Source organism: Dermacentor variabilis, chromosome 1, assembly GCF_050947875.1.
Source record: "Dermacentor variabilis isolate Ectoservices chromosome 1, ASM5094787v1, whole genome shotgun sequence".
NCBI lineage: Eukaryota > Metazoa > Arthropoda > Arachnida > Ixodida > Ixodidae > Dermacentor > Dermacentor variabilis.
Genome location: NC_134568.1, coordinates 53,392,337 through 53,408,155, shown reverse-complemented (window position 1 = coordinate 53,408,155; position 15,819 = coordinate 53,392,337). Strand labels below are relative to the sequence as shown.

Genomic DNA, 15,819 nt, shown 5'->3' with positions numbered 1-15,819 from the left:
AGCGTATATACTTGGGCCACTTTTGTTCTTCACTTAGGGAAGGTAATGATTTTGTCACTGTTATTAAAGAACCCCTAAATATTCACTTCCTTGCAGAAGACTCTGTTCTCTTTAGTGATATTAATGAAGCACACGATGAGATGACCCTTAGTATAGCCCTCAACAATATTCTCACCTGGTGTAACCAATAGAGTATGGAACCTAACTCTGAAAAAAAAAACAGCCCTTCTTCGCGTCACTAAAGAGCTTAACCCTTTAAGTTTTGTTATTTAGTTAGCTCAGAACCATTGATTAAGGTAGGGGGCGATAAGCACCTAGGTGTTACTCTGACGAGAAAGTTTAGCTGGGACATCCATACTGATAACACGTGTTCGTCTGCTCTTCGGAAACTTTGCTTTTCAAGTACCAAACTTAAAGATGCAAAAGCGTAAGTATAGCGTCGGGCTTATAAATATTTCCTCAGGCCTAAACTAGAGTACGCGTGCATTATACGGGCATTATATGGGAGTTAAGCGTTTAATGTTCTTGTTTTTATTGTTCAATCGTAAGATCTCGCACGAGCCTGCACCGTACCTATCTCTACTTACGTGCCGTCACACTCGTCATGTACACCCGCTTTCTCTGACTCATTATTTTGCCAGAACGAAGGTGTTTGAAATCTCAGTCTGTGATCTGACTTGTCACCTGGCTGCCTATTGGTCATCGAACAGTTGAATGCTACTGCGTAGGTTGATTTCTACCCCCTCCCCCGTTTTTATTAATATCTAATTAGCTTGCTTTGGTATTTCATTTCGCAGAAGTGAAGGTGTCGGTAACACAAAAATTGAAGCCGTTGGATGCACAAGAATGAAGATATTTGGCAATACGACGTGTGACAATGTTGCTTCAGTTCTTACCGCGTTAAAGCCGACATTCAGCGGGAGAGAGGTTCAGCCGGACTTCTCTCTTTTTTTTTGTCACTCTTCGTCATTGGCTAGAGACCAACTCGAACGTTATTGTGCCATAGTTGTCGCTTTCATCATATATATATATATATATATATATATATATATATATATATATATATATATATATATATATATATATATATATATATATATATCAGAAGACGCTGGGAGATCAATGGGCCAGTTGCTTAAATATATATATATATATATCAGAAGAAGCTAGGAGATCAATGGGCTAGTTGTTTTTTGAAGAAATGATGGAAGAATACAGGCGTTGCCGTGAGAGAATACCTAATCTTTATTTATGCCAGCAGTTTCGAGAGTGGAACTCTCTTCGTCAGGGCAGTTTCAGTGTTTCTATCACTTGTGTATATTTGATTGTGCCAGTTTGTATATATGTATATGTTCACGTGCCTTCCAACACGCCTTAAATGTGTTCTAAAACGGTAAGTGCACAAATATTATAATGAGGGAGCACACTTAGGATATCAAAAAAAAAAAAAGCCAGCAGCCACCTTGCTGATCACCGTGTGAGCTGTCCCTGCTTGCCATAATTTGACAACGCAGGCTTCTTGTTCTGGCACACTACACAGTAAGAAGAGAAGTTATGAAAGCGCGCCATATATTTAAGAATTCAGACGACTGGATGCTATCTAAGAAGAAAGACCTCTTAAAACGCGCGTGAATAGCGCTGCTGTCTGCATCTCCGTCCCTATTTGTCAGATTTCCATGCGCGACTTCGGTTTTCAGAACCATTTATTTATTCAGCTTGAAAGCATTTCCGTTGCGTGTAGCACCATTGTCTATCCTGTTGTGTTCTTGCTTCGCGCCTAATGCACCATGATGAAGTACGTGCAAACTTTATAGGCCGGATTAATTCGCAACACGTATCAGGTTAAAGTAATGTCCAAGGCGTCCGCTCAGTCGCATTGCTTTTCTCAACGAAGAGAGCGGCAGTACGTTCTTCGCTTTTCGAATAGTACATCGCATATATTCCGTCAACTTACTAAAGTGCTTCTGTAGGTTGAAAGCACTCGGGTATAAGTCACTAAGATAGGACGCACTTGGGGATGAATTTGATCTTTGGCACGGAAGGTACGGTGCTCATTCATTTTCATTATAAATAGCCATGGCTTATCGGCTTCCAGTGTTACAATTTCATTTCATATTTGGGTGTTGTAATCATCCACGTTTTATACAACTGCGCACTTTGCGCAACGCTCTTAGCAGCATTTACTTTTTTTTTCAAGCTGGGCAATATTGCATTAGGGCATGGACGTTATGCGCATGCATGCCGCTGATTCACAAATATTTTATTCGAGCATCCGTTTGTCGGTCTAGCGTACGTTTTGGCTCCGCTTACATGTAACGATATATATATTACGACTAGGCGCTGGCCCCTGATTTACGAGCTCTTGGAATTTGAGTTTTTGCCTTCTGAGTCACTGTGAGCGTATTGGTGTTCTTTCAAGCCATTTTTCGGATTTCGATTGTAAGCACCATCTAACTGGCTCAACAGCCTCCAGTCACCATCGTGTTTCTCAACAAGCGTTTCTCAACAAGCGTTTCTCAACAAGCGTTTCTCAACAAGCGTTTCTCAACATTACAGGTGATGCGCCATTAATTGCTATAGCATCGTCTACATGTCGATGTCGGCAGTTTTGAGCGGCCGGCTTTCAAAGCAAACACGATTTCATTGCTAATAGCGAAATCGCAGCCCTTAGTGATCTTAGTGATCCACCAGATTGTGTAACTGTTCGTGAAAAGTTGGCTTCTCTGAAGAAATGTCAAAAGCCATTCCACAGTCCAGTTGGGAAAGTTATTACGTTTCCCTTATTATTACTGCCGAATTGACTGTGTCTATTATGCGCTTGTGGTTACCAAGCCGGTAATGAAGAGAAAAAAAAAGCTTTTAGGAGAAATGCGCATCACTGCACTTATAAGTATACCTAAAGCGCAGTGTGTTTCTTGTTTATATTGAACACTTCATTTAAAATATACGAAATATACGGGAATTACACAAACAGCAGATTCATTACCTGCTCAACATACAAGAAAGCGAAAGTAATCAATTCTCTAATAAAACTAATCGCATCAATTACCTCCGTAACTACAAACGTTACGGCTGATACCTATATTATTATGTTGAAAGGAATCCTCGTAAAAGCGAAGTCACATGTTTCTATATTTTAATCTGGCCATGTATACCGAAATAATTGCCATCAAATTACTTGTTCAATTTGCCTTATTACGCAAGCGGGATCACGAAACGCGGCTTACGGTCCAACGCCGCCCCTGTGACGTCAAAGGGTGGCGTTAAATTAACTTCGCGCTTCCCTCTATCCATGAGGTAACGACGGTTGCCGCTTTTGACTATTCTTCATACCACGTGATAGAGCAGTCCACCTCGTCTTTGCTGCGAAGTGATTCATTCGTCACATCAGCAGCATGCGTATTGAATAACGCCCATGAGCAGATCTGTGCGTAGATGTATACGCATAAAACTGTGCCATAGATATATGCGTATCGCAGAAACGGGCAACCAGCTTCATTGCGTGGAAAAAGTAGAGCGCGAAGGCAGCTTCATTTTACCGGGTTTGGACGGTGTACAGCGTTTCCCTCTCCCGCGTGCATATATTGACGCGATTTAACCGAGTAATTTTACGGCCGCTACTTCAATTTATACATGGCCAATTTTATATGTAGGTAAGCGGAATGAGACTTTTATGACGTTTCTTTTACATCGAAGCTGTTATGCTCTCTGTGGTCGCCATTTTTCGTGTCCATCCGTTAGCGCAAGTCACCGTCATCTGCAATGGCTCATATCCCAGTAAGCAAGCAAAAAATGCAGTCACTCATACTCACGTAAGGCAGAGGCTACAAGCGCTTAGCAAAGTGAAGCGAACAGTGCACGCATTCTTTGGAACTACGCGTTTCCAAAGTACACGTTTCCATAAAGAACGAGCTCGAAACGATAACCACATAATTGATGACAAGGCGCTCCTGAGCACAATGCGAAGCACCTATCCGCTCCCCGCATACGTTTCCCGGTAACGATTACTGTTGCGCAAGCCGACGGCAGCTTGCCACGTGGGCAGTGACGTCCCTAGCATTTCCTACACAAAATAACTGGGCTAGGAACTGATTTCAATGTTGTTGCAGCACCGCCATCGGTGGCGGCATGCTGTCAAAATTAGCATTACTCCCATTACTATCTCTACTCTAAAGCAATAAAACATTCCATGGCCCCCTCAGCCATTGTAGCAGCGGTTTTCAAGAGCTTCGCTGGACATTTACTTGCGCGGGGCCGGGATGGCGAGTCGATTTTTTTTTAATTTTCATTATAAATGGGTGCCGTAAAATTTGTAGCTTTTTTATTGTTGCAAATAATTTATTAGCAAATGTATTCTGGCTTTTCTTGCGAATTATGGCCGCCTGGGACGATAGTTCACTTCTAGTGACGTAATTCGAATATACATTGTATATACGGTGCGTCCATGTTGCGTGATTTCTCTCAAAATTTTGTCATCGCTGGGCTTCTACCCTTCTCGTAACCTTGTTGGCTCTTTGCGAAGTGTATTTTCGACGTAACTTCATGCAGGCTTGCTCAGCCAGTGCACCCTTAGGCACGCATGAAAAATATGGAAGGCACAGCACAGAGCGTTAAATTAATTAGAATGTGAGTTGCAGCCCTCTGTGTGGACTATTACTTTTGATTGGTATCTGTGCTTTTATTAACGCGACTGTTAGCTTCACCACTTGTACAGTTCAGCAACAACTCTTGGACAAAGACCGCTTCCCGTTGGGAGTGCTTTTTTTTTTCTTGCATGGTGTACATTTGGTGAGCGGCGTGCGTTGGTTTGATCCATGAGGGCATGGTATTATTTTGTTCCAACCGCTGTTTTGGTACTGGTTACTTCGGACGACGCCCCGGAGGCAGGCTCACCTTGCTTTATTTTGTGTGGGCGAGCTGAAAGTTAACGACTATTGCTTCGCTGGAAATGTAGCGCTTTGTTCGCCCGGTTGGCATGCATGCCGCGGCGTCTTCTGCCGCTGGCCGGCGGTGCGGCGTCGTGAATGCAAACTGCAGGCTTGTCGGGACAGAGTTATTTCCGCGTGACTGCGGAAGATAAATTTTTTGCGTTGAAGTCGGCTTTTAAACGATGCAAAACGCACACGTAAGGCATACTACTATGTGCACTTTTCTCGAAGGTGCCATCGCAGGATTTCTCTCTAGGCTTTGGCTGCTGCGTCTAATAGGCCAGCTGGAGCTTCATTGAACTGATGCATCACTTACCGACACCAAGGCGGAGACCTATGCACATAACGCGGCTGTACTGAGAATTTCTCCCTACAAGCGTATGCGTTGCAAAGAAAAAAGCCACACGCGTAAAGAAATGCATAGAGGAATCACGCTGATACATTCTATATCCGTCTAACGAAATTAACGAATCCACCCGATGCAATTTCAGCGTCTTTGAAATTTACAGATATCATTGAATACATTTCAATGACCGATGCATATTTGCGGGGGCTTTTATGTCGTCCAGAGATTCTAATCACACTTGCGCCGAAAGTTGTGAAGGTGGTCTTTATTGCCTGTTTCTTTAGGTGTTTTTTGAGTGATATAAGGGCTGATATTATTGTTGGAGTAGAAGAGTGGTATTGTCGGCGCTTTCTGTCGCAGAATGCAGCGATCAGTATACACACTGGGTGCAGGTTGAATACGAAGACTGGAATCACCTTTTCGAAACCGTTCCCTCCATAAGTGAAAGTAACCATTTTAAAGGAGGTTTACACGACGTTTTGAGTTTTTTCATGTGTTTTTCAAGTGTTCATGAGCATCGTTTGCATTTTTTTCTGTTTATTTACCTGTTAATCATGTACCTTGATTGTTTAGAACTATGAATTACTTAGCCTGATCTGCGATTCACTAATATTGCGTACCAGCAGTATTTGGTCGTGTTGTTAATACTATTTTTCGTGAATAGTTTTCTCGAATTTTTTTTCCTAACTCTCCTCTGCAACATCATTGGCCTTGAGGGTAGAAGTATAATAACAAATATAAAAGTAATAACACCCAAAAAAGTATTGCTCGTCCGGCTAAGCATTTCAAGCGTGTTCAAGCAGACATCATCGTGCTTTGCGTGTCCGCCATGAGTTGTGTGCATAATGGCTTTGTGTCTGGGATAATACACAATCTGGAGAAAAGCACAACGTACCGTATATTGTGCACCTTCGGTAACACAGGCTATCGGCGTGTCTCCCTACTTCTCTCATCCTACTGCGATGTAATGTCTAGTAACACTCGTGACGTTCTTCTTCTTATACGTAGCGTACGGTAAAATATATGCACGAGAAAGCGGAAGTATAACTTACAAACATCGAAACGGCATTCGGGCTCCTGTCCCCGACTGACAGGCACACGCACACACGCCATAAATTTCACTCATCCTGTACCAGCTCCTCATTTTTTTTCTCTCAAACTATAGTCAGTGCACCTGGAGATGTTGGCGGTGTGCCAAATTAAATTACGTGCAAGCAATTTTTCTTTATGAAGGCAACAAAGACAGGACATCCAGCGATTTTTCCGTAATTGAAGGTGAAAGGGTCCCTTCGATATTACAAAGTGGGCTGCACTTCAGGGAATGTTTAAATGAATAATAATAATAAATAGAACAGCTATCAACAGCTGAGAGCTAGCAAAGCCATAACGCATATCGCCTTGACAAATCAGAGGAGCCGATTACTGTCCAGCAAAGCAGTCGGTAGTCATTTGCTATACTCTCAATCGAGACTCAGTCAACGTGCTTTTTCCGTACTTTATGATTTTTTTTAAGTAAAGACAATGTAGGACATTTTTATGTTGCTGTGCAAATAGTAATACTTGCAGGCATGGTACAACCCACACCTATTGTGACTTCAAATACGACTAGTAAAACTCGGGCCCTCGGTTTCCTTTCTTCTCATTCATTCTGGCAAGAAGTAATTCTAGACCGCAAGAGCCTCCCTGTCATAGCAGCGACCCTATTATAGTTTGCTGATGCCCATAACACGAAAACGCTGTTTCCATTCCAAATGTCAACGCCAGGCAGCCAAATTCATTTTTTTTTCTAAGCGAAGTGTTGCCCCGGTTTTCCGAACGCTGAAATTGGGACGAAAGCCAAGTTTCTGAGGCCGGAAGCGACCTGTGTGCCGAGCATACTGCGTGCTTGACCGAACCTTGATCTCGCCGGCAGATTTTCAGTGCTCACTGGGTCTGGATCGTAGGCTCTGCGTTCTCAATTCAGCTTCCGCCTAGGTTTTCTTTGAAGTTCAAAAGGCAAGAAAACATGTATGCAAGATGCAAAGTGGATTAACGTTTTCCGGCCACCGAAATCTGCGTGAAAGCGGGAAGCATAAAAGGAAATTCGCATCATAGGCGGCAGCGAGACTCTATACGGTGCGAATATTGAGCAGTGCTTGATGTTTAAGACGCACTCTGTCCCCTAGCGCCTATAGCTCCGCTTTGGAAAGATACAGTGCCACAAAAACGCGAAAAAAAGAACATACAACGGCGAAAGGCAGACTGGCAGCGATGCATTTCGCTTGCGTCCGGAATATCCATAGTTGTAAAACGCCTGAAGTCCCGCAGTGCTTTAACTTTTAGCGGCAGAAAAAAAAAATGAAAGTGCGCTCTGTTTCTTTTCTTTTTTGGTCACATCGCAAGCGAAAATCAAACCAAAGAGAGATTCAAAACTTCGAGCTTTACATCTTTTCTCCAGATGGCAGGCAAAAAAAAAATAATAAAGCAGGCAAGAAAAGAGGAACCTCGATAGGGGTTATATTCTCCTATTCCTTTAGCCAATGATTTTAAATCACGTCGGACACACATAAACGTAACTATAGTTATGACTCTGCATAAAATATTCTGCATTTCATTAAGCAACCTGAAAACATGAAAAATGAGTCTCTCCTGAGTGGTATAGTTGTGCGCAGAACGTGTTTACAGCTCAGCGCACTTGCGCGCTCTTAGAATACTTACACCCCTGACACACGGGCAAAACTAAAGTCCTTTCCAGTAAACCCCTTTTGCTACCCTGAAGGACCCTTTGCAGAAAGGAGTTGCGCCGATGACACACGGCACTGCACTGAACTTCTTTAGGTAGTTCTTCAGATGAACGCCGCAAGAAAAATAGCGCTGGCTATTAAAGCCACAAGAGAGAAAACATTCTTAAAAAGCTGCGCATTTAATTACACTTAGCTACTGTAGAACCTAAAAATATATTTTTTCATTGTTGATGGCTAATAATGCTTATAGTCGTTTATTTTATTCGCGTTTTTGCGTTGTTAGCAGCCATTTAACTTGGTCCAGCAACTATGTGCAGCCGGCGTTTTGCTGTGCGTGCTGTTTATTCTGGTGCTGCCCACGTTTCTGTCGTCCTTTCTCACGTCTATGTCGTCCCTTCCTTTGCGCGCGCAGGCGTAACGCGTTTTATTCAATATGTTATTCCAACAACTGTGGTTTCTTCTGGGTATTTCCTGTGGGCGCTGATTGTGCAGTCTCCATCTCGCGACGTGAACACACCACATACGCGCAGCAAACGACGACGAGACTGCCGGAATTCAACATGGCGGCACTAGCGACGTTATGCGAGCGTTTGAGAGTATAGCTAGAGGAAATCTTCACTATTCGACAAATTGTATTACCGCTAACAATTAAAACATTTTCGCGAGGTAAAAAAAATACCTATGGGCACCGTAGTTGTGTGGCAGGTTTCCTTCTATTGACGAGTTGTGCACGCTGTGTGCGAGAGTAACTCCTTTTCCGCTCGAAAAGTAGTTGCACGATCTCCTTTCCCGAAAAGTAACTTTGCCGTAAAGGAGATACTCCTTTGTCGTGTGTCACTGCACTTGAACGCCTTTCCGGTAGATGTCCCCTTACCTAAAGGACTTTAGAGTGCCCGTGTGTCAGGGCTATTAGACACATTGGCATAGTTTGGCCAACTTTCGGCAAACTATTGCCTGCACATGCATAAACAGGCGCACAGTCCTGCAGTACCCGGATATCTTCATGTTCGTCATATTTGCTATGGAGTTCCCTCACGTCGCTTGAGCATTTCATTATAGGAAATGACACTATAGCTCCTATACTATAACGAACCTCTCAGCAGATCGCCTTAGTGCGTCAAGGTCTGAATCGTTGGTAAAGAAAAGAAAAAGAAGTTCATACTGAGTCAGTCTCGCATAATCAGCGTTTGATTCAATCACCAGCAATCGCTGTAAAAAAAATGAAAGAGCATTGTCCGCTGCAATATAATAATTGTTCACCACACTTTCTTCATCTCACCGATGGCCATACATACCGTCCCGTAGCTTCGCAGCAGAAGAAGGGTGTACGCGATAGGCATCGGCCTTGTTTCGAATCAGTTTAATCAAATCTAACTGTAATTAAACATACAAAACAGTGCAGGAAGAAGCCACTTTATTTTGAAGGCGACGTTCCTCAATTTCGCCTTAAACATTGTCAAACTGGTGGTCCGACGGCACTATCTACGAGTAGAAAAACGCCCCACTCGCATCCTAAGAGAACCATTTACGAATGACATGTATCCTGGGGCGCTACAACGTAAAGCTATTCCAAACTTTTCTATTCCAGTTCTGCACTCAGACCTCCGCGATTGGTCGAAAACTTCTTTGGACCTTAGCGTCGCCTGTTCACTTCGCCTGTCTGTCACGCGACGTCTCGAAGCCCGCGATAGCTCCCCATCTGATATGACGTGTACACACTGATTATGCATGATTGGACCGAACAAAAGAAAAAGATATTTCTCATTCGGCTCCTTTTCGTCATTAGTCCTCGGCTATTAATCAAAAGTTTTCGGACCGCACCCACTTCACATGCCTGTCACGCGACGTCACAAAACCCCGAAAACTCACCGCGTCAAAGTGACGGGACGCGTTAAAGATGCATTCATATGATAAAAAAACTGGATTTATTTCTGAATAGTCACAGGATGCCCCATTCTGAACGGAATAAAAGATGGCTGCCGCCGATCGTTTAGGTACTGGCTACTCGCACCTGCCGGAGAGCATGAGTTTATTTTCCTACAATAAAGCTTTTTGCGCGGCAGTGTAACATGTTCGAGCATTTTCAGCTCGTTCAGCTGAGGATCCGTTTTAGTGGCATTCTTAACCTTCCGTTGCATGCCGCCGCGATTTTCGACCAGCCACCACACGCTAAGTAAATCAAAGCGGACCAATCACAGACGCCTGGCACTACCCTCTTCATTCGGTTATCGATTTTCAGTGCACTGGCTCGGCCCCATGGAATGCCTCTCCACTTGAGCGTGCTCCTTGCCTCTTGTCAGCCAATTGGATAAGAAAATGTGCTCAGTGTAGGCAATACTATTCGCTTTGAAAGCAAAAAAATGTGTCCTCCTATGAACGAGGAGCGCGTTTGATTGGGCATTTCAAAGAAGGCTGCGGATTACCGCCCAATGCTGGCGTCGGTGGTTACGTAAATTTGACGTCAGGAAATTGAAATAAAAACAGATTGGAATAGTTTTACCTTATAGGAGCCCTGAAAACGCACTGCGTCATGACTTGTGGTACGGCCTCCAACCACGAGTACGATGCTGCCTCATGGAACCTGTATTTAGCTGGATGAATACAGGTGGCATATTCGTTATTCCTAAGTAGCGTTGTTTGTTTGTTTCCAAACGTATGATGGTGCCGCACGCTGCGCGAGTGAAGGGGCAGTGCGCCCACCCCTATCTGTACCATCGCTTTCGTCGGCAATTGACTACTACTGATATGAGAGCCGCCCAAGCAGCCTACTAATTCAGGCAACCATAACTTACGTGGTTCAAAGCCTTGGTGCATGTAACCAAAGATATTATTTCAGAAAAACTGGGAGAAGCCAATGCTAATATCATCTTCCCTCTCTCAACTGCCTGGTGCCTGCTCTTTTACGAAAGGCTATATAACATTGAGTGCTTTGTAAATTCAGTACCTCGTATGGCAAGTCGCTGATCGAACCTCTGTCAAAATTTACCACCGTGGCTTCGTAGGGCACTGTCGCTTAACTAAGTCGAACCACATAGGCGGTAAAGCCTTGATACAAGTGGCCAACCGAATGGCGCCCCTTAAGACCAAGGTAACAATTTTCTTCGGATCCCTTTTCATTTGTTTCGCCAACAGGTGGTGAAGATGTTGGCGACAGTTGTGCTGATGTTTGCTGTCTGCTGGCTGCCGATCCACGTGATGAACCTGGTCGTGTACTTCGACCGCGACGCCATGCTTCCGGACACTGCCGAGCAGGAGTACCTGTACATCGCGGCCTTCTTCTCCTGCCACTGGTTCTCGATGGCGAACAGCTTCGTCAACCCTATAATTTACTGCTTCATGAGCGACAACTTCAGGGTGAGTGCATTATGCGAGTGTACTTCCGCAGCGCACAGGATTCCAACAGTTCTGAGCAACTCCTCTCCTGGAGTCGCCCGTAAAAGAACCTCTCGTTTTTGAAAATTGATTGCCTTAAGTCGCCGCGGTATTATTTTATCGGGTAATAACTATCCCTGTCCCACAATCATTTACAGAAGTCATATTCGACTGATATCACGCGCTTTTAACTAAATATACGTGTCCGATGAACCACGCCCGCAACTTTCATGTTTCCATCCCACGAACGCAAGCGCAACGAAACATGACAAGTAAACAAAGCAGCTAATGCAAAATTAGCACTTGCAACTATTCCTATTTATTTTTTTTGCCATTAGGCAATATGGTGGATTCGAAAGAACGATCTGTTGCCACTACATTCTTGTCTGAATTGCATTTCTTTCTCAAAAGCGAGTCGTTCACAAACGCCTTCATCATTCGCTGGAAAAGTACCACGGGAAACCGACATATTAATGAAAATAGAAAGTATCTTTATTTTTGCTACGTTTATTTTGAGCACCTTCGGCTGCAGTGTGCACAAGCATAACACTTACAGACACCCGGATGTCTTCGCGTGACAGGCGTAAGTCGGAAACGTAATGCGGACATCGAACGTCATTTGTCGTCAAGTGTCATTTGTCGTTTCCCCGGTGGCGAGCAATATCAGGCCGCGCTGAAATAAGCGTTCGTGATAGTGTGCTACATTCGAGATGCCATTAACAGTAGCTGCCAGTAATGACACTGTTTACTGTAGTACCATTGTCATTCTCTCTGGCCAACACGAGGTGGCACAATAAGGTCTATTAGCCCAAGGCGGCACGAAGAGAGGCTTAGAAAATGTCTACCAGCTCCTGATCACTTCTTCCGCGTTGTTAGTGGCACGTGCACTCATTATGTCTGGCTCGCAAAAGCATGCGGTCTAAGCTTATTATTGTTGGGTTCGACGGGGTTCGACGGGGAAAGCAACGATCTCCAATAGTAGGGAAACTGCGCTGAAAGTTTGTAGCTGAAAGACAGTTCTACTGTGTAAGTAATGCATGATGGTGTACAGGTTTCGTCCTCCTGGACGTGTCGTTTAGTAACTGCGAAACTGCCTGTTTATTGCGCGAAAATCCATCCTCCGGCGTTATGCGCGTGCCCTCATCCCCCCGTGTGTCTGCTCCCTTCCCCGCAATCTTTCTCGGGTGGAGGAAGTCTCTCTCCGCAGTATTGAGGCCGGGCAGCCCTTACACAAGCGATCACTTGTGCTTGGGGGGAGGTGTCCAGTGTCCCTTGTCCGAAGTGCCCCGCTCCGGCTTCTACAGCGACTGCCCGCCATCTACTTTGCACGTGCCCTGGGTCAAAGACAATTCGTGAAAGCGTACTTAGAGGCGTGAAATTGAACCGTGATCAGACTATGAAAGACGGATTATGGACAACACAATTTATAAGTCACTATTGCACTATCTCTATGAAACGGGCCTGCATGCATGCTTATACCGGTGTGTTTCAGCGGACACTTTCAAAATTTTTTTAAAGGTTGCCTGTGGCGGATAGTAGAGTTCTAGTTGATGAGCTGGTCTACTCGAAAACGGGGACATTACATGCACAAGAAATTGATATGCGCGATCGAATAATTAACAGAAATTCACTAATTATGGTTCTAACTAATTACCTTGTGGCCCATATTGCAGCTACACAAATTCTAGCCGTGGAGTCATGGCGGATCCACTTGGAACGAATTTTCAGGATGATAATAGTTTCTAAATATTAGTTCGCGGACTTCGCGGCGTCCCAGTGTCTTTCTTAACGTCGTTTTATGCATTCATGCACAAAAGTAACTGGAACATCAATGCATTTTTCCGCAAAGTTCGGGGATTAATATCTCGAAACTGGTGTCATCCTGAGAATTCGTTCCAAGTAGATCCACCGTGCGAACTCCATAACTAGAATTTGTAAATTAAATATAAGCCATAAGGTCATTAGTTAAAAAGTTCATTAGCGAATGTTTTGTTAATTAGTCGATTATGCATTCAATATTTCCCTTTGCAAGTAGTGTCCCCCGCTTCGAGTAGACCACTTCATGAACAAGAATTATGCTATCTGCCACAGTTTTTGAAAATGTTCGCTGAAACACCCTGTATTTGGTTTCATAGTGACGTGATACCGCGTGACAACCCAACTGAAAAAAAAAAGGAAAGAAAGTCGGACAGTGTGCTACCTGCGATACTAGTGGCCTAAAGTGAACAATCCTTTGTAGTCATGGTTCCTCAATTCGGATTTCTTGGCACCGGTAAGCTCTCCGTTCAACACTCTGCAGATATCGTTTTCAGTCCACACCCGTTGTCAATTGTTTTTGAGGCTCATGTACTAAGATTTAATCAGCTTTGCCGCAAGAAATCTGTATGATTACTCCCTCGGTTTTATCCCTACGTCCGGCGTCCAACCGGATAGCCTCAGTTACGCGCTTAAAAAACTCTAAAATATCTTAAAAACTAGCGCAGGCTATATCAGGGACGCATCCGCTGTGTGTTAAGTGAAAAGTCTTGTGCCTGCTGGAAATGGTGTATGGGCACTACGGTACAGAAATGACATAACAAAATACACAAGTTACATTTATTCACGCATTAGAAAGCTTACATGCGTAACATATGTTACTGCTAGTGGGGGTCTTAAAGTCTAATTTTGCAATCGCTCTCTCTTAGTAGTGGGCTCGTTTGTTTCGCAGAAGTTGTTTGGAGCCACTAGGGTAACAAAATGATCACCCCCCCCCCCCCCCATCCCGCCTCCTTTTTGTGGCGCCCGCGGTGGACGGCTGGGCTAGAGGAGAATACGCGCGCTGGAGCATATGTGGAGCATACTCAGTGGTCTATATAATGTCATATCCTCTTGCCCTTGTTTTGTACGGCTGCTACATTCTTGGCTCGGCACAGAGAATGTAACAGTTATTTTCCTGTTACATCGTGGTGGTTCACAGGTGCCGTTCAGTTTCTTACGGATTCTGGCTGCTGTTTTTATGCTGTGGAATAGGCATATATACACATGGCAACTTGATTAGACTATGGATTAAGAGGTCGCTCCGCATTTCACATAAACATGATTTCTTCAGTACTAGAGAATCAGTAACCGTTGTTGAAAAATTTATTTGTTGTTGAAACATCTTAAAACTACCACATGTCGCATGTACTGGTGCACACAACGTTGATACACAGGAGCAAAAAAAAAAAAAAAACTTCTTACAGCAACCTTAATAACGTATTTTGCTCTAGCCGCGCTGTCATGAGAAAGGTAAAACACGGTTCCAAGATTAAAAAAAAATCATTAAAATCAAGAAAATCTTTTCACTTTACAATTGTCGCTTACTGTATCTACAATGCACCAGTATAGCTCACGCACAGGATAAATGTTGGTGCACTTCACGACCACTTTGCTCTACAAAGGCGCTACGGGTATACCTGTTCAAAACGGGCGACAAACAAATTGCGCACATTTTATGCCTCTTTGTTGGAAGGTATTATCTGTGCTCCTGCTATACCGTGACGGGGTGCTTTCGCAGGTGGACCTTCGGCAACTCGTGCTAGGTTGTTGCCCGTTGCTGGCCATGCGGGGTGGCGGTCGGTCTATGGGCAAACGCAGCTCGTACGGTGGCGGCGGCTCCCTTCCCAGCAGCACCATGATGCTTTCGAGTACCACTTCGAGTCATCACCACCAGCACCACCAGCGCTGCAATGGATTCTACACACATTCACCCACTTCGGTCGTGGCGCTGAAGACACTCGGGGATTGCGTTGCTGGCGAGGCCACTACGCTTCGCGCACCTGTCTACGAGTAGAAAGGCACTTGCTGCCATCAGCAGCGAATTCAGTAGACGGGACTCTCGACGGCACCGGCTTTGTACCGAGGGAGGAACCTGCGCGCATGTGCCGGGAACGGGACGAAAGCACAAAAATCGTCAAGTCGCGTCTGACTGATTCCTCCGAGTCTTTACGTGGTGACGACGGCTGCAGCATTTTGTTCGTTGAAAACTTGAACTGAACGATTTCTCGGTACCGCTAACTTGTTGCATGGCCACACATCTGACGTCGACAGAGTGTTTGGCTCTCTACGTTAGTTCGTCCACAAGGGGCCAGAAATAGCAGCGGTGTTGCGTGTTGGTGGAAAAGTTGTCTCGCGCGACGAATCTGCGTACCAAGAAAATAGACAAGTGAGTTGCAGCTAGCGCGACGGTTCGCAATTCTATAGTGCGAATTGCACGCATGAATAGTGTGGCGAATTGGAAAGTGCATTAAATCATCTTGAAATCATCATCATCGTATGATGGAGGCGCCGTTATCTTTTGAACGGGTTCGGTTATGCGGAACGAGATGATGATGAATTGTTCGGGTGCTGAAGCGCTACCAACTTGTTAATGCGCTGATCGCGGCACTGGCTCTCGTATTTTGCATGGAGAGTCTTCTTTATCAGCTTCTTT

The 15,819-nt window shown here is 44.5% G+C and overlaps 1 protein-coding gene across 1 annotated transcript in view; it reads left to right on the top strand.

Annotated features, from left to right (window-relative positions):
* LOC142573844 (RYamide receptor-like) overlaps positions 1-15,180 on the top strand; it is a 360,940-nt gene extending 345,760 nt beyond the window's left edge. The window contains exons 4-5 of the mRNA XM_075683089.1: positions 11,130-11,351; positions 14,905-15,180. Coding sequence (XP_075539204.1) covers positions 11,130-11,351; positions 14,905-15,180 — 498 coding nt within the window. The remainder of the gene's footprint in view (positions 1-11,129; positions 11,352-14,904) is intronic.
* Positions 15,181-15,819: the final 639 nt, after the last annotated feature.